The 19,164-nt window shown below is 40.7% G+C and overlaps 2 protein-coding genes across 6 annotated transcripts in view; both read left to right on the plus strand.

Moving 5' to 3' along the window:
* The window catches only part of si:ch73-63e15.2 (protein strawberry notch homolog 2), a 58,093-nt gene extending 48,778 nt beyond the window's left edge, over positions 1-9,315 (plus strand). For all 3 annotated transcript variants that reach the window (XM_035653434.1, XM_035653435.1, XM_035653436.1), the window contains 11 exons: positions 610-722; positions 2,111-2,182; positions 2,353-2,461; positions 2,571-2,642; positions 2,785-2,928; positions 3,133-3,227; positions 4,657-4,749; positions 4,876-5,007; positions 5,852-5,928; positions 6,232-6,422; positions 7,075-9,315. In XM_035653434.1, the coding sequence (XP_035509327.1) occupies positions 610-722; positions 2,111-2,182; positions 2,353-2,461; positions 2,571-2,642; positions 2,785-2,928; positions 3,133-3,227; positions 4,657-4,749; positions 4,876-5,007; positions 5,852-5,928; positions 6,232-6,422; positions 7,075-8,303 (2,327 nt within the window). In that variant the 3' untranslated portion in view covers positions 8,304-9,315. The remainder of the gene's footprint in view (positions 1-609; positions 723-2,110; positions 2,183-2,352; positions 2,462-2,570; positions 2,643-2,784; positions 2,929-3,132; positions 3,228-4,656; positions 4,750-4,875; positions 5,008-5,851; positions 5,929-6,231; positions 6,423-7,074) is intronic.
* Positions 9,316-12,920: 3,605 nt separating this feature from the next.
* The window catches only part of tjp3 (tight junction protein 3), an 18,487-nt gene continuing 12,243 nt past the window's right edge, over positions 12,921-19,164 (plus strand). The window contains exon 1 of one of the 3 annotated variants that reach the window (XM_035653304.1): positions 12,921-13,068. Coding sequence is in view for 2 of the 3 variants with exons in the window: in XM_035653301.1 (XP_035509194.1) it covers positions 15,722-15,805 (84 nt within the window). In the remaining variant the exon portion in view is untranslated. Of the gene's footprint in view, positions 13,069-15,243; positions 15,806-16,818; positions 17,046-19,164 lie in introns of those variants that run through there. The other 2 variants (XM_035653301.1, XM_035653302.1) reach the window with 2 other exon arrangements.

Below are 19,164 nucleotides of genomic sequence, written 5' to 3' on the forward strand. Positions count from 1 at the left end.
CACACACACACACACACCATCACGAAGGAGTGGATGAATGAATTGTTTGCAGTAATTTGCAAACTGCTTAAGTAATTCTTTCCATTAGCAGCCATCCTGCTTGGTGTGTAACTTGTAGCTTAATTCTTTTTTGGCGGTTTGTGATCACACACAAACACGTACACACACACAGTACAAATACACACAGACAGCCAATCCTTTTTTATCCTCTGAAGAGGTTCTATAGAAGTCTCCTGAACTTCCACAGAAAAACTTTGTGGAAATGTTTGTTAGTGAACTTTGTTCCTGCATGGGATTTTTTTTTTGTCAGAGATCAGATTTCACTGTTATTTTATGTTGCGCCAAGTTTATCACCAAGAATGTCCCCTACTTACTTTTCTGTTGTCTTGATTATTTATTCATCCTTGCTGCTTGTGTTAAGATGAAATCCTGAATGTTAAAAAATGTTTTTGCGTATCTGGTTGAAATGATTTTTATATCACCAAAGGTCATTGACCCATACTACTCTTGTGTAATGTCATACCTGTACACTGTACATGCAGGCTGTCGTCTCTCTTGCTGTTTTATTTGTATAAATTCTGTCTGATTCACTTTTCCTTGTCTCTCCAGGTCGCACCCATCGGTCCAATCAGGTGACAGCCCCAGAGTACATTTTCCTCATCTCTGAGTTGGCTGGGGAGAGACGTTTTGCCTCCATTGTGGCTAAGAGACTAGAGAGCCTGGTAAATATCAAAGCCCTGTATATGTGTTTGTGTGGGTGTGTATGTTGCATTTGCTCTTATCTACTTATTTTTCTTACTTTAAGTGCAGTCTCTCTCATGGGAAAATATTCCACGTCATCTTGTCTTCATGGAGTGTGAAAAGAATTGTTCCACTGTAAACAGAGAGTACCTGTGTTTTGTGTTTTTGATATTAGATATTGATTGTTGTGCTCTTGGTTGCCATCGACTGTACCGTTTGCTCCCACACCCACTGTCCTTCCTGTTTCCTGGGGTATTCCCTAGTCTAGAAAGCTCTCTGTAGAGCCTCTTTTATGGCTGGTTCGCTTGAAGTTACATCAACTTGTCTCCACAAACCTCAAGAGATTCTGGGTCTTTCCCTTCTTCAGCTCAATAATGGAAAACTGAATAAGCAGAAAAAGCAACGCAGCTTGTCTGGATAATTTATAAGTCTAGGTTTATTTTCCATAATTATCAATGCATTTCAGCACAAGCGGTCATTTATTTCCACAGTGACACAGCATGACAGTCCTTTTGGGAAAAGGGCAAGCAGTGTGCAATGGGATGGTGGTTCCAGGAAGTCATTCTTGTGTTTGCCAGCTGTGTTCGGTAAATGTGCATCAGGAATAGGTCACATCTCTCCTGCCTGCCTGAACCAGATACAACACAAATTCGCACACACAGAGTAGCTCTATTTTAGACGATTGAATACCTTTACAAACCGGCTGACTACAGAACAGCAGTGAAGTCATATTTGGCTAGTACACCCCTTTGTTTTGTTATCTCAAGGCAGTTTGTGTGGGAGAGCCAGCAACTGGCTACAACACTGATTTGCTGTTGACTTGGCTTTCTTGTGAATTTTCCTTCACCTCCATCGCAGTTCATTTGAAATCTTTAAAGTATGGAAACACAAGCTGGGATCTTAGATGACAACAGCAAGACAAAAGTGGATTAAGAAACATCAGTTAATGCTGGTTTTCTGTTTTATCTTTGTAAAATGTTTCTTGAAGTCATACAAAACGTTAAAAGTGTAATAACATACACTCCAAAATCATTTTAATACTATGTCTCATATATTTAAAAAAAAAACAAATTTATGAATGAGAGGGCTAGAAGTCCATGTTGTTATCTACTGTAATGTTGTACTAATCCTTTTATAATTGTATAGTATCCATAAACGTAGTTGTGCTTTCATTAGCTATAAAAATTCGTGTTCACCCTCTCGTACTAAGGCTGAGCAACGAAGTCGGGTTGGATAATGATGATCAACAGCAAACGCAGATTTATCCCACGTCATTGTGTCCGTCTGTATTAGTGCGATGATGCTCTGAAGGCTGTAAACCTAATACCTCTAATACTAATAATAATGCCGTTGCTAATCCACTTTGCAGGGTGCATTAACCCATGGAGACAGAAGAGCCACAGAAACTAGAGACCTGAGCAAGTACAATTTTGAGAACAAGGTAGGCAAATTTCCAAACACCTGAAAATAATATTCATGACCTTAAGTGCCCAAAGTTTAAGTTACTTTTGACAGTATACAAGATATCCTATGTTACCTGTTAATTTGTGTTGCTGAATGAGCCTCCTGAGAAAATGTGTCTGTACCAATTACGTGATCTGTTTGTTGCAGTACGGTACCAAGGCTCTAGATAAAATCACCAAAGCAATCCTTGGCCACATAGAGAACAAGGTGCCCCCTCCCAAAGGCTACCCTGCGGGTGACGCCATGTTTTTCAGAGGTATGTTTAAGCTTTGCTTGACTGTAAGCATCTGTAAACAGAACAACCTAATCAGCACAATGTTTACTGTGATTAATCATTAAAACAACTATGTGTTTCTTTATTTCAGACATGAAACTTGGAATGATAGATGTGGGCATCTTTTGTAAGGAGTCTCGCTTTGGGATCAGTACTGAGAAAGGTAGAGTACCCAAGAGGCATGCAGGCATATTTTATGCCTGTATACTCAAGTTGAATACATCTACCCAGGCCACCTACTACAATTTTAAATATCAACACAAAATCAGCTCCATTAACTACTCTGTGTTGTGTCTTTATCCCAGACTGCAGCATCACAAAGTTCTTAAATCGCATCCTGGGGCTGGAGGTCCACAAGCAGAACTATCTCTTCCAGTACTTCACTGACAACTTTGACTACCTAATCGAGAAGGATAAGAAGGAGGGCAAATATGACATGGGAATCCTAGGTATGGAGGTCAAGTGTTAAACAAACACACAGCATGGTTTTGGGTTTTTACATAAATACATCATTTGTGATCTAAAATTTAAACGTAATGTAACCCCAACCAGCAAAAGATTTACCCTTCAGGTGCTGATTTAAAAAGAAAGATGGTTCCCAGTCTTCTTATGTGAGTAATTTTTTCAAACACTTGTTCTTTTGTGTCTGACAGACCTTGCCCCGGGTAACGATGAGATCTATGAGGAGAAGCAGGAAACTTTCTTGACAGCTGGAAACCCTCAGGATGGACAGGTTGTTCTCTATAAGGTAGGCACCGCGGGTACACTGTTAGATGGATTTGTTGAAGTAATTGTGTGTCACTGTCACTGATTCACCTGTGATGTGGGGCTATCATTACTCTGGACAATATACCATTATTGTATCATATCTTGAGTTACGAATTGTGTGCACACACCATGAACAGATGAGCAGTATTGTCACCTACATGGGCCTGTATGTAGGATGTAGCAGCCTCCAGAATGTCAGCAGACACTGTGGGGAGCACAGACTGATTTTGAGGCATTCCACGTCACCAGGATGTGACCTTCTAAAATCCTGTAACAGAATGGACACGGCGTTGGTGTGCCTGCCAAAAAGGCTTGGACGTTACAAACCAGAAGTGATTTCATGAATATACACGATGCCCAAAAAATGCAAATCTCGTGCTCTCTCCTTTTAGTTAAATCCAGTAGGGCTTGTAGTCTCCCAATAGACCAAAACAAAGAAAAGTTCATGTTTAATGGCAGCGAGGCAATTTTCACAGATTGGGTTGCAAATACCAATGACTATGAATTCATTAAGATTTCAGGGTTTGCACTGTGTACATTTTTGCATACAAAGAGACCTGTGAAATTTGTTCTACATAACCTGCACTCCCAGAGGTAACTCAAGTAGCTACCTCTGCACTATATGAGTTTTGATTGATGTCACTTTGCCAGCAGTAAGACTGTGATCATAAAGGCTTAGCCTGGGGCTGAGGAGCCTATGTAGACACCAGTGGGAGGTGGAAACAGGATAATTACTGGTATCTTCTGCTTTTAGCTGTCGGCTGCGGGCTACATTGACATTTCAGGCAGCCGAGCAGAATGCTGCATAGCTAAGACCAGTTGAGCAGGAACAGAGGGTGTCACTTATTCACTTATAGTGTATATCGGTCTGAGTGTGTTTTCTTAAATATATGTTTGATTTTTCTTTTGGGTTTCTATGCAAGAGTTTGTCGTACCTTCAGGACACCGTGGTTCCCCCTCTTTCACAGCACATGCTTTAGTCTGATCCTTTTTCTTTTTGTCTGTTTATTGGTATTTTTGTCAACAAACAGTAGACATGGTATACAAATTATATAAAATATGACAAAAACTGTACAGAATTTACAAGCGCATACATAACTAGTACTTATACAGTAAACATTAACCAAGGTACAAAGCTGCTTTACATGGTGAGTGACATTTTACAGAATAGCCTAGTTATTGTAGTAAAGAGGATATTTATTGCCTAGCCTCTACATATTCAATAAAGGGTCAAAGTGTTTCATAACGTTTTTGATCAACATTGTGTAAGTGGGAGGTTGTGTCTGTGTTCCAGTTCAGTAGAATCAATGTGGGAGCTAAAAGGTTTATGAATCTCGCCACATCAGAAGTGTGACCTCTGTCCTTTCCCAGTACCCCAAATACAAGTCTCTGACTTTTTGCCCCTGTAGATCAGTGTGGACAGAGGTATGCCCTGGGATGAGGCCCTCAACAGGTCACGGAAGCTCAGCGGTCCTGATGAGGGATTCTACCTGTCCCTGAAGGTGAGTCCATGTGATGATATATGATTTATTATTTAAAACAGACCTCACAGCATATGGATGGATGTCCACTAATACTAGTCCCTGAAACAGTGCAAAAAATAAACTCTCTGTGTGACTTCTCTACAGCTGCGAGGTAACAACCCGTGTGTGCTGCTAGCTGAGCAAGGAAGAGGCAAGCACCTCATAGTCTACAAGCCTAACATTGGCAAGCAGGCCCACCCTGAGAGCCTGGAGAACCTGCAGCAACGTTACCGGAAGGTAATTGGCTCTATTAGGCTAATAGTTGTTTCTCTACGTTGGTGTCTATTAACTGAATAATCAAGCCTTAATATTTGTAATATTTGTTGGTCTTAATATTTGTGTTTTTTATAAAAGGTCATCTTTGGGCTTGCTTATATTGTCACAAACATTGTCTTTTGAGTTTATATTTTATTTTTTCAAAATGGCAACGAAATGATGATGAGTTTTAAAAAAATCACGGAAAATATTTGACAGAAGATAACTGGACATTTTTAGGACCGATGCTTCCTTCTTGAGCTTGAGTTAGTGCTGTTTGGAGTATATATGGAGTCTGATGCCCCCTTGTGGCCACTGAATAGTACTCAACCAAGCTATGATCAAGGCACTCTACAGCTGAACAATGTGGCTTTTACAGACAAGTAAACTCATTAACAAAAACATGATCAGGTTAAGAATTAAAAGTAAATTTCTTTTTTTATATATTTTTTGGGGCTTTATTGCCTGTGTGATTATTAGTGGACAGCTGAAGACGAGACAAGGAGAAGGGCAGCGAGAGGAGGGGATGACACGCAGCAAAGGGCACTCAAATTTAAAGTAAATTTCAATGGGGATATTGAAGTTCCTTTGTAGTTTTACATCCTTATATGAACCACAGAGTGACGATAAATGAACTTTCACTATAAGTCAGTGAACACTGAAGTAATTTTGTCCCTGACACAACAAAGGACTGTATATAAAAAATATGACATAATAAATAGGGAAGCCAAAGTTACTAAAGTTTCGGTTTTAGTCGTCGGGTTAAGTGTTCCATCAGTCTGTGCATATAATGAGCTCTTTGCTGATTTCTGTGTTCCTTTTCCAGGTGACTTCAGAGGAAGCCAGGGAAATCTGGGAAAACCAGTTCACCTTCTCCTTCAAGAAGTGTAGCCATGCCAACTGGTAAGTAGGAATCCACAATGTCCATTGGAATGAATGGCTCAATGCATCTAATCAGGCTGGAACTTATTAGGACACAGTCAGGGTGGTTTTAAGGTCAGATGCCATTCCCAAGGATTTGCAGATCACCTGAGAACTAGTCATGAAGAAATAAGTCTCACATGTGCATTCGCCATCTGATGACCAGTGAACTGTGTTTACAATGCGAGGATGGAGCAGTCCCTCAACCTGCCATACAGCAGAGAAACATGTGGGCTGTGTTGTATGCATAAAATGTCTGACTTTCTTTTCTGTTTTTTCCCCTAGGAATGGGAAGTGTAAGAAAATTGAGGAAGGCCAGGAGTGTCTGCAGGGCATGCGCCTCCGTCAGTACCACATGTTGTGTGGTGCTCTTTTGCGTGTGTGGAAGCGCGTATCCGACGTGGTGTCTGACATCACCAACACCAGCATCCTGCAGATCGTCCGCCTTAAAACCAAGCAGCATAACAAGCAAGTCGGTCAGTACAAGTGAACAGCTTTTAAACTATCTCTCGCACTTTACATGGTACACACTCACACACACACACACACACACACACACACAGTCGGAATATTCTGGAAATGTTGATAAAAGAGAGGTTTTAAAATGTGAACTTAAATTGCCAAATGTCATGGAGTTGTTTTGATGGTAAAGTGTGACGCTGTTGAAGTGCTGACACTTCTTTATGACAAATTGAGGAAATGAAATTGTCGTTTACTTTCCTTATTTATCTCCAGTGAACTCCTGTGAGCTGCAACGTTGACTCTTAGTGACTCTGAAAAAATGATTAGGCCAGAAACACAGGAAATGTTGAAATTCTTTTGACTATAGAACTATAAATTTGACTATAGACTATAAAACCCAACAGTGTGAGGAAGTTCACTGGTGATTCTGTCTCTAGTCTAATTTGCACTATGCACAGATTTATAGATAATAAATATAGATATAAAAGGAAAAAAACACTGTACATATGTATCTGTTTACTGTTGTTGTTATTACATGTGCTGAAATATCACCTTTTAAGAGAAATTGTAGGAAGATCTGGTTTCGGATCCTCACCTGTTCTAAAAAGTGTTTTAAATATTTACCTCACTGTTAATTGACATGGCTGTACTCTTCGTCTCCCCCAGGTATCAAGATCCCAGAGAACTGTGTGGCACGCGTGCGCGAGGAGCTGTTGCTAATGGACGAGGAGGTGAAGAGGAGACGAAAGGAGAGGGAGCAGCAGGCTGTGGAGCAGCGACTGGTTGAGGAACGTAGGCGTAAGATGGAGCAGGACAACAAACACCTCCTGGAAAATCTGTTCAACCAGAAACCCATGCTCAACCAGTCCCTCACTCACCCCCACCAGTCTCTCACCCAAAATCAGATCCAAAACCCTCTACAGAGGACACAAACTGGTAACCTCTCTCAGCTACAGAGAATACAAGCCCAACCCCAGCCCACTTTACAGCAGCCCTCCCAGAACTTAACCCTTTTGTCCTTGCAGAGAAATCCCAGCCAAACCCAGCAAAGGACCCATAACAGCTGGCCCAACAATTCCACCTCCACCGCCAACCAGGGCCCTCTGTCCAACATGGTCATCCCCTCCTCCGGTCTGCCACAGTTTTACCCCCAATTTTTGTCCAATTTTCCACAGCTGAAGAACCCGTCTCTTCCACACCATCAGGCTGCGCTGCCTCCCAACTTGTCTTCCAAGAATCCCCTGGATGAGATCTTGGACCTGACTGTGAGCTCGCCATCCCCTTCCACAGACACCACAGAAGGCGGACAAAATCTGGACAGTCTCGCGAGACACTCGGCAGCATTCGGAGACGACTTTAATCTGTCTGTTGAGTCTCTGATCTCTCAGAATGCACAGAATGCCCAGCACGCTGCACAGCTACCGCAGCCTCCTTTGCTACAGCAGCAGCAGCAACAGCAACATCTGCAGCAGCAGCAACATCTGCAGCCCAATAACCAAGACTTGTTAGATTTTTTTGACTTGCCCCTGTCTCCCCTGATGACCGCGCAGAAAGACAGCCCTTCATCCTCTACCTCCTCTGGCTCTTCCTCCACATCCTCCACATCCTCCACAACTTCTTTGTCAAACAACCTGCTTTCTCACACCTCCGCCGGCCTCCTGTCCATCCCAACGTCGTCCTCTTCTCTCTTCTCCAGCCCGTCCGCATCCTCTCTGTTTTCCAACTCTTCCTCTCACTTCCCTTCTCCCTACCCCCCCCTCCAGGGGTCAGACTCTCTTTCCTTACCCAACGGCCACTGCAGCGCCTCCGCCCTTGACGTCCGCGAGGCTCTGAACAGCATGCTACAGGCCGGACTGGACCGCAAATCTGTCATACAATACCGGCAACCAGAGTAGGAGCTTAAACAGCAACAGCTCGTCTGGACTTTTCTTTGGGTGTTTTTTTTTGTTGTTGTTGTTGGTTGTTTGGTCTTTTTAAAGCAGATTGTGTCTTGTTCGCTGCTGTCTGTGATCGCACCCTCGGACCTACTCCCTCTCCCCTCAGGGCCTATAGTCACGTCACTGCCTATCCTGCGCTCGGCTCACCCTTCCTCTATCCACCTGTAGCGTTCACCTGCTTGAGGCTGTCGAGGTGATAGCGGGCCCGATCAATATCAGATTTATGCACCAAAAAGTGCGTCCTCCACAGTGAAAGGCAGCTGTAAAACAAAAAAAGTGAGAAGAAAACCCCCTCCACCATGTGATTAACTGTATTTTATTGACCATATGAGCTGTCAAAACAAAAGCTCATTCATTGAGGTGTGGAAAATCTTTAATAAACCTCCCGCTGCTGATTTTACGAGGTATGACTGGTGAAGTTGCTGGAAGCTCTAAACGCCTTTCACCAGTTAAAAACCGCATCTTTAGACTTTGCTTTACTGTTACTTCGCTTCATGGCTGTTTGTCTTGACTAAAACAAGGCTGTATGCAAGGCTTGGTTTGAGTGAAACTAAAGATAGTGTTGAACTGGAAGATGAGGGAAAAAAAAAGAAAACCCCAGATAAAATCTTTTAGCTGAATAGCCATGAAATGCCTCAGTTTTCTTTCTTTCTTTTTTTTCTTCTACATCCTTCCTATTGTTTCTCTCCCTGCTTGTATGAACACTAGTGTGAGGAAAAAGGGAGAGGAAGAGCAGTCTGCTGTTGCAAACAGTGCCTTTGGAGAAATCTATAAATGCAGTCTTTAAAAATCCATGTAGCCTATGTATAGATTTGTACTCTTGAGCATTGGTTTTAATTTTAATTTAAATATGGTATATTTGTATTTGACTTTTAGACCCCTCAGTCAGTCAGTCAGTCAGTCAGTCAGTCATGGTCAGGTCAGTCAGTCAGTCAGTTCATGTTGTTTGTGATTACACCTATGCTGGTGGTAGGTTCACGGAAGAAGCCTACCATTAAGCCTGTCTGTGTAGTCTGATCTTAACACCATGGACTATTCTGTTCCTCTTCCCTGTGAATACGACAACGAGGTCAGTATGGCACAGATTATTGGAGCGCAGTGTGTAAAAATTGTGTCCAAAAATATTTACTCACGACACCTTCTTTTTTTTTTTTTTTTTTTAAAGCTGACAATAACATTTAATGATGTGACTCCTGGTTTGATTTGATTTTAAATTTCTCAGGAAAGTCTCGAGTGCGTTTTTATTTTCTTTTTCTGTCATCTTGACCAACACAGATATGACATTTAGTTTTAAGTCTTTACATTACAGCGAATAACAGAGGATTTCAAGTTTTTATTGTCATGAGGTCTGAAAAGAACATCCTGTTTTTAACTAAAGCATCACCTTGATAAGAGCTGTTAGTCATGAAGTGTGTTTCCATTTCAGACGTCAAGACTATAAAAACATTTTAAACGTGTAGACGTGTGTGATAGTACATATTTAAAAAAACCTGTGAGATCTGGCCATCTTTGTATGAAAAGGATGCACTGTAGTTGGTTCACGACGAAATGCCGGGATAAGTTCAAGTGATTAAAAAGCAATAAAACCATATTCTACATTTGTTATGAAACATAAATGCCTAAGTACTGTTTACGCTCAAAAGGCAAAGCTTTGTGGTTACCTTTGCATGGTATGAATCTTCTTATTTCTGTTGAGCTTCATAGTCTATTAGTTAAACAGATTCTGAAATGCATACAACCTTTGTATAGTACGTTTTCACGGGATGAACGCAATGCGTTCTTGATGTTTTAGTCATCGTTATTATAAAAGTTATTGTTATTTATATTTAAGGGATATTTAGATTTTAGATATGTTATCCTGCTTATTAGAGTAGTTAACAAAATGTTTGGTCAGGGAAGTTTCTAGTTTTCAAGATTACTATAAAACAAATTCTATTATAACCTGCCACCAAATAAGATTGCACTGTTCTGTACTGCTGTACAGTGTCTGGATTTATTTCTGCTCATTTCAGTTTTGCTTTTCTCAAGTAGAATTGTTTCTCCAACTTGTAGACCTTTGCCGGGCCTTCAGTTTGCAGAGAGATACCAAAGTGTTCCACAGACTCCCCTAAAGTTACTGGCTCTAAGATATCAGAACTTTTATCAATCTCAGGAAGAAACTTACAAGAGGTGTAACGGTGGGGCGTTAGCAGAAATATATCATTTCCCCTTATAACAGTGGTGAAACTAACCAATACATGTGCTATTTTTTTCTTAACTCTGTGCTGTGACTCTTGCTGTATTTATGTTTTAGACTTAATGTGATGGGTTTGTCGTTTGTCCTTGTGAACATGTCAGTGATTTTAAATGTTTATGCCTTCTTAGGACAAAGATCAAAGGCTGTTTCTTTTTAAGGAACATTATTTTTCTGTGGACAGTTTTATTTTCATTTGTGTTGCAGTTTCTGGAAATTTAATCCATGTCAAAGCTGACAGGTTTTTCAGTCGATTCGCACCTGAGTTATGCTGAAATGTGCAATTGATCTGTCCAAGCCTTTACCCCTCCCTCAGTGTAACACATGTTAAGGTTTAGACTGACTCACAGTATCCCACATTCTTGTTAAGGCTTCTCTTTTTAAATTTGCAGCATCTTGCTATAGCATGTTTTTTTTTTCTCGTACCCTCATTAATTTTGCTTTTAATATTCCACATCAGGCACATTCCGAAACATCAGTCTGCAAAAGATCTGCCTTCGCAAATACACAGATAAATACACAAATAAAGCTTTATGAAATTGAGGGGTATGGACCGCATTTTTAGGAGCAAAACCTTTTTTTTTTAGTTGTTTTTTTTAAAGAATTCTTCATTAGTGTCGTTAGGCCTTTTATCATTATATTATCATTTTGCACTAAGAATGGCATAATCAAGTTACTGTTCTCTTGTTGGTTATGATTGAGCGTTGCAAGCTTGTTGTGTTTCTGATCTTTGATGGATAGCTCTGTGTATACTGTAACCATCTTTCTTGTTTCTCCACCATTTGCATATTATATGTTATCAAAGTTATCACGTTCAAATAATTTATTGCTAACAAAAAATGAAACAAAAAACATGCTACTGATTGTATGTATTTTTAAACAAAGCCTATTTTTTCTGTAAAAAAAAGAAACTGTGTTCAGCACTTTTATTCTGGGTTGTGCTTTTGTTTTCTATATATTTATAATTTAGATCCAAATGTATATATTGTAAAATTTGTGCCTTTCGACTAATTCTTTAAAAAGGTTTTCTACTCATTTAAGGAAGGACTATATGAAATTGCAATCTTAACTTTGTAAACAAATAAAAACTTGAAGATTGCTGAAACTGACTCTTTTGTTCATTTGGGAAAAGGCCTTTATCCTCACTCCTGGAGGTATATTGTCGATTCATTAGGAGCAGCATGTGTGCTGTCACTCCTTGTTTATTTAAACCATCAAAAAGAAAATCCACTGAGGGGATAAAATTGAGCAGAAATAAAAAGTCAAGGTTCAACTGTTACTCTACAAACATCTGTCTTTAGCAGCCAACCACAGCCTAAGTTCCATGTAATTGATTGTGTTATTAATAAAACAGGAAATCAGTGGTAGAATGTAACTAAGTTTATCTACTTCTGTGCAATTTTGACGTAGGCCCACTTGTACTTTAATTAGGGAAATTCCTTTTCCCTCCACTATATTTATATAGATATATAGTTACTGGTTACAGATTCAGATTAATAAAACATAAATATTCAACAACAACCAACTAATAAGTTATGATGTATTATTGTAGATTAAAGCTACCTGGCAGTAAAGTAGATAAAATCACCTCCACCTTTACCAGCTGCAACATTAAAGAGATGAAACATGAATGCATTAATAATTATGCTCCAATGATCAATATTAATCTGGAATGGGCCATTCTGCATAATGAGTAGTCTAAGTATATGTTGATGCTAATACTGATGTAGTCAAATTCAAGTAACAATGTAAAGTAAAAGTCCTGATTTAAAAGTGAAAAAGTTAAAAATCTGATCTTTTTGAGGAGCTGGTGGGATGAGGGGCCTTCTACTTTGACAACCACTACTACAAAATATGCTCATATCTCAAGTTTCTATAATATAACAAAGTGCAGGGCCAGTACACGATTTAAGGAAGTAAACTTGTGAAATAAAGCTTAAGATAAGATACACTTTATTGATCCCCTAATGGGGAAATTCCACAGCACATAATAAAAACAGAAATACACATTAAATAACACATTAAAAATACAAGATATAATGATTTAAATAAAAATGTAGTAGAATTAGAGTTTATGGGTTGTACCTCTCTTGTTTTCAAAATAAAAGCCTATATTACGAGATAGATTGTGACACCTGTGATCATTTATTTATAAAGTGAAACGTGTCTCTTAAATTACATAATCGTCACCTGCTTATGATGCAGTCTCTTATCGCAACCAAAACTTAGGTGGAGGATTTATTTATGAGGTGCACCGACTTCCGGTTGGTGACGCCAACATTCGCGTGATGACGTTGTGAAACTCACCTGTACGTCGAGCAGTGGACGCCACGCCTCCACACCTGTGTTCAGGAAGATTTAGAAGGAAGTTTTGAAACCTCCGGGACAGTCAGCGCGAACAAACTTTAAAGAAGATTTTTATTGAAGGATTTTAAAGGTCGGACGAATCGTCTGAGAGCGACTACACACACAGAGAGCGGCAGGTTACAGGTACGTTAACCTCCACAGCTGCTACACAGGTAAAGCATGGCTGTCAGTCCACATCCTCAGGCTGGAGACGGGAAGTAGAAGTTAAGGTTAAGGTTTGGTGTTTAACAACTGGAAGCTTTTTCACAGAAGTAATTTAACCGAAAACGTAACATGTTTGTGTAAAGTAGATACAACTTTGAGCAGTCACAGGCCCATAGCTTATAATGGCACTGAAAGCCTGATAGCTTCATTAATTATCCCTTCATTATGAGTTGGAGTTGGATTAATACAGGCACAGTATAGACTGTATTCTACATATATTGGTAGGGTATTTGTTGCCATTACTGTGTGTGTGTGTGTGTGTGTGTGTGTGTTGTGTGTGGTGTGTGTGTGTGTGTGTGTATGTGTGTATGTGTGTATGTGTATGTGTGTATGTGTGTGTGTTGGTGGGCCCCACTTTCCTCATCCTCACCTTACTGGTTCTGCCACACATGCAAGTTTCTACCTGCCTGTCAGAGTTTCACAACAGTTTCGACTCTGCATTCCCAAACAGCTGCGTCTTACTTTCCTCTGACTCCAATCAGTGTATTTACTGATACACTGATTGATTAAGGATGAGTCAATGTGTTCAGTCTAAGGGTTTGTTGTTCTGGAAAGGCTCAGTTTCTGGATAGTTGAGTCTTTCTGGATAGTTGTATTTAAATCCAGCTGTTGGTGAAACGTTCATGATCAATACTGAAGGTTTCTGTCAGGAACCTTCACCTGCTGAGGAGACTGTGGGGGTGATGTGGATAAAGTACTTCATCACATTGATGCCATGTGTAACATCTAATACTGCTGTAAACCTTTGCCCACAGGGACTTAATGTTCTTACACTGAGAGATACTAAAGGGACAACACTATATATCTGACCTCATATTCATTTATTTCTCTTTGTATTTAACAGACATTTGCCTTGACTGAGGTCATGTGCTTGAGATTTTCCATTAGGCTCCATTTAAAAAGACTACCTGCAAGGTTTCTAAAACACTCTTTTGCATTCATTTTGAGTGAATCAATATGAATATTTCCACATAACCCAAGTGCAGACATCTGTATAGGAGTCCAGGTAGCTATACAGCCGGTGTTTGCTGTACTTAAACACTGTTGACAGTACATGAGTAAGTCCACTGTGAGTGGGAGCTACAAAGCCCTGGCCTGTGTAATTACTGCCACTCTGTGGGCTCTGCAAACCTCTGGAGTATTTGTCTTTCAAATCTCCATACTTACACAGGGAAGCTTTGCTATTTCTCATTAACCGCGAACCACTGTAGGGCCATTCGAGGCTTTAATGTGTGTCTCAGTCATTAATATTCATTAGAGGAGCTTGTTTGCTTGTCGCACCGTCGAAGAATTCCAGTTGTCACCCCGAACGTGGGCCTGTGTTTCACAGTGAAGCTTCGAGTTAAGCTCTTAGCAAACCTGTGCTGGGACAACGCACGCAGGAGTTGGCAGTTTGCATGTTGGCAGGACAACAGGAGTGGCCCTGGCTGAAAATGAAAGAAACGCAGCCTCTGAGGTGGCTCTGCTGCAGGAACAGACTTAAGTCCTGACTACTAGCGGGGGCACACCTTTTGCTAAGTGTTTGTTTTAGTAACCGAAGCGGTTGCTTGAGGTTCTCTGTTTTCCTCGGACCTATCAATAATTCAGCACTGGTGTCCTGGCTGACCAGAGGCCAGCTGTTCCACCTGGCTAAACCCAGGCCGAGGATCTTGGATCTGTCACGTAGGGGCCACTTATTTTCAAACTGCCACATTTTTAAAATCCACTCACTGATCTGTCATGGACGCTCTCTGGTTCAGGCTTTCATAAGCTGTTTTCTATTATTATTCTGTACACTCAGCTACAGAAACATCCTCCCTTTTCTATTTCCTCCTTTCGAATTTAGTCCAACTGTCTATGACTGTAGAGCTGACTGGGCAGGGCACTGATAATCAGAGTCAAACAGCACACCCATGCTGTGGGTCGTGCATAAATGTTCACCAAGAAGGAGAGATACAATCAAAGCCCTGTGTCGCCACAGTGCCATTTCCTGATCCTGAAACCGCTCCGTGCCTGTGTAGGAACCCAGGAAACTTTACTCAGGGCAGGCAAATCTATAGTGTAGCAAACACCCCTTCAATTATTAACAGCCCAGTGCTCTCATTCCACCGACGTAACCATAGCACCCAGCAGACTGAAACTCAGCCAGCAGCCTGGGACCTGCTGCTGCTGCTGCTGCTGCTGCCTTGTGGGAACGACTACAAGTTAACCAACACACATACCACTGACTGTGGGAGCAAGTGGACCTATTTGACTTTATGAACCCACCAGAAAGGGAATAATTGAGGGTGCGGATCTTTTCTCTGGAGTGATGGACACGTGACCTCTCTGTAGGAAGCAAAGGAATGTAGCTTGTTTGTTTTTTTTCTTCTAGATTTTGAGTTGAATACTTCAAAGTGTCCTGTGGCCTCTTTCTGTGGATTGTTTGTCTTCTGGGGGCTTGGAGACCTGCGTCAGTGTGGCTGAGATACAGACTACATGGTCATTTCCCGCCCTGCACCGTCTCGTCTGGAGTTTTTTGTGTGTCTTTATCAGTCGTACCGACTGAGGTAGTGAGCCGGTGTTTACAGAGGAAAAGCACAACACTGTTATCATGAATCTGACGCAGCGAATGAAACTACTGAAGCACTTTGGCTCTGTGCCGCCGGAGCAGCCACCTCCACTGCTGGTGGTGCCTGTAAGTGGATGGATAGTACTGTACTGTAGCAACAACCTGTATACCTCTTCATGTCAGTGCTGTCTGTTTGTGCATCTTCATTTATCTGTATTGCACTAGATCAGTTTACTCTTTATAGTGACAGTAACAGCATAATGCACATTACATATTAATGTCCAAAGTATTTTAGACGTTAAACACGGCCCCACACATCCTTTGGCAGGTTCGTCATTACAGATGTATGTTTTCTGGCCAAGCTTTCGTCAAGCTCACTTTACTTAACTTTACTTTAATTGACACACAAACGTTTCTGTTTATGTGCTCCAGACACAAGTCCTTGAGTAGTCAATAAGAACAAAATACAGTGGTGTTAAGTAAAACCACCAAATCTTTGCTGGTTACAGCCTAAAAAACGCTGTGATTGTAACGTGTTATTCGTTTCATATCATTATTAAAATGAAACCTGAACAAAACAGAATTTTTGTTCTGTTTTGTTCAGGAGATCTTATAATGATGCATCTTCTGGTGTTTATTTTTTAATACAATGTGAAAATGAATATGTATATGGCATGTTAAATGTTTTGCATTAGAGTTGAGGTTTGGAATAAGCACACTATCATTTTCATTCATTTTATGTGCAGAAAAATATTTTTAATGACTTGAAAAGCAACTCTGAACCTTGTGGTCAATAACTTGTTTTTTTTTGTTTTATACCAGTGAAAGTCACATGTTAAACATCTGGAATCAGCTAATATTCATCACTTTAGACAGATGCAGGACTGCATACCTCTCTGTGATTACGATACCAGTCACAAGATACTTTGCTCCTCTCATATCTGTGTGTGTGTGTCGGGGGGGTTTGCTTAAGGTAGTACAGCTCCACCTTAAATCCCTGTTTATTGGAGGGCACTAGAGAGTGACTGTGAGAGTGGGCAAAGGCTGGGTGGGGGAGGAGCGCTCCAGGTGAGGTTTCTCCTCCATATTTTTTTTTTCTTCCTTCCACGCTGAGAGAGAAACACCACAGCTGGTCACGTTAGGAATAATTTGAGCAGGAGGATCAGGTTTCGATCATCCTCACAGGGCTGATCTGAGGAGGAAGTACCTGGAGTTGGATAACTGTGGGATCTGGGATTGTTTTGCTTTTGGTGTTGCCATATGAAATATAAAGAGCTGTCTGTTCATTGAGCGCTGGAGGCCACAGGTGTTTTGTTCAGCTCCGAGATCCCAGTGGGAAATGGAAGTAAGGTTCAAAGACCAAGTGGTAAGAGGAGAGAGAGGAACACAATGCATGAATGGTCTCACAGTATACCGCTGCGTGGAAACACCTAAAAGTTAGCCGGTAAAAATGAACAAAGGACATCAGTTATTACTGATAATGTGCGAGGTGAAAACTTGTCAGGAAGGGCTGCCGGTTGTGGACTTGAACCACGTCAGTAGACAGTTAATCTAATCTAAGTCTTATTTCAGTCATCTTATTTTACAGGAGCTTCTGCAGTGCAACTATATAGTTAGAGAGGACTCCCTGATTCATTTGTGAATGAGATGAATTGTTTTTCAGTGCAGAAGTGAGCTGCTTTGTTCAAAAGCTGATTTTGTTTTTAGAAATCTCATCTCATTTTTAAGAAATTCCCCTGAATGACAGATAGCATCATTACTGTTATTAGCTTATTTTCTTTCTCTAAAGAAAGGCAATGGTGACTTTAATTTTCTGCTCGACATCCGCAGCTTTAAAGTTGAACTGATCCTATCACCAGTGTGCGGTGATTCGGCTAATCTTTTTGAATATAGGTCAAACAGTTGTCGTCTTCTGAAGTTGTTTTACAATCATGTTTGCTCTTTGCTCATTATTTGATTCAGTCATTACCTCGACTGCTTCTGGTTTATTATCCTTGTTTAATTTGTGCTCTCTAGTTAGCTATAAGTAACTGTACAGAAATACCTTCAGGTTTCAGTCAGTTAGGATTTCAAAAAATGAGTTGAGCTTTTATTAGAGAGATCAGGTCAGGCTCTTCCCGTCCTTCAGGTTTATGATTAACCTGGACAAACAGATGGCCTACTGTTCACAGGTCGCACACTGTGTACCTGTGCTCGTGGTTTCCTCTGCCCGCGAGTTTGAGATTTTTGCCGTGATCATATGTGAGATTTCTACGCCTTAATGATTGCAGTTTTTTGTTAAACTAAGATTGACTTATTTGGTCAGTACATTTGCAGGATCAGTGAATTCATGTTGTATTTTTAGTTGACGTGTGTGTTTGGGTGTGACAGGATATTGGATACTTGGCTGGTGTTTGCATTCAGTAAATTCCTTAAAGTTGTAAACGTCATCTGTGTTGCACTGCCAGTGTTGTCAGTACCTTCTTGTACTCGTGTGGCCTTCATGTTTTACCGTAGTGTTTGAACAGACTGCAGGCTTCGCTACAACAGTGCATCTCTGTCTCTGACTAGAGTAGCTGGCTTTACCCGCTCTTACTGTAACTCGCTCTATGAAATATAGTCCACTCACATTGTTTCTGTTGTATGGTCTTATAAATAACTCGTGTGTGAAACACGATAAGCACCAGGGACATGTTAGTGCAGCAAGTCAACGTCTGTGGTTTGGTAATTAGTGGTTTGTGTAAAATCCTGTCATCAAAAAAGAACATTTTGGACAGAAATGTAGAAACTTGCTCGAGACTGCTGAAGGAGTAAAGAGTGCTGTTTGTGTAACAGTGGGAGGGTTTACATTGCACTCAGGACTTCTTTTCTCAAGTGGTTTTATAACCGTTTACACTGTAAATCGTGTGACTGATAACTCTCAGATGACTCTCACTCACTCACATCAAGGAATGAATGACCCACTGGCGTTCAAAAGTCTGAGGTTTAACAGCAACACATGCAGTTCCAATAACCAAGACATTTTCTTAGAAATAACCTGGTGGTTTAGAAAATGTTGATCGAGAACTTGACTGGCTACAAATGCTCGTCAGCAACCTCTCGGGCCGACTGAATTCACTGTGAATGTTTACAGAAAGTCAAACATAGAAATGTGCTGTGCTGAGGCAGACATGCTGTCCTGCTAACATGTTTCTTCAATTTTTTACTCTAAGAAATTTTCCACTCTACCTTGCTTTACTTCGGCCTACTATGGATAGGTGGGAAGCTGGTAGATTGGGGAAGGGGGCAGAGAGAGAGAACGGGGATGATACAAAGCAGCTTATATAGTACAGTAAATTGACACTACTTTCTGACATTTTACAGGATAAACAATGAAAATAATAAAAATAACCGTCAGTTGCAGCCTTTATTGGTCTCTATATAATAATGGTGTGTGTACTCTTACTGAACAAGTCAAGTGTGTTATACGTTGTCAACACCGCAAAAACTTGACAGCACGCACGCAC

This window comes from Morone saxatilis, unplaced genomic scaffold (assembly GCF_004916995.1).
Source record: "Morone saxatilis isolate NCDOM2014 unplaced genomic scaffold, NCSU_SB_2.0 Contig12, whole genome shotgun sequence".
Lineage (NCBI taxonomy): Eukaryota > Metazoa > Chordata > Actinopteri > Moronidae > Morone > Morone saxatilis.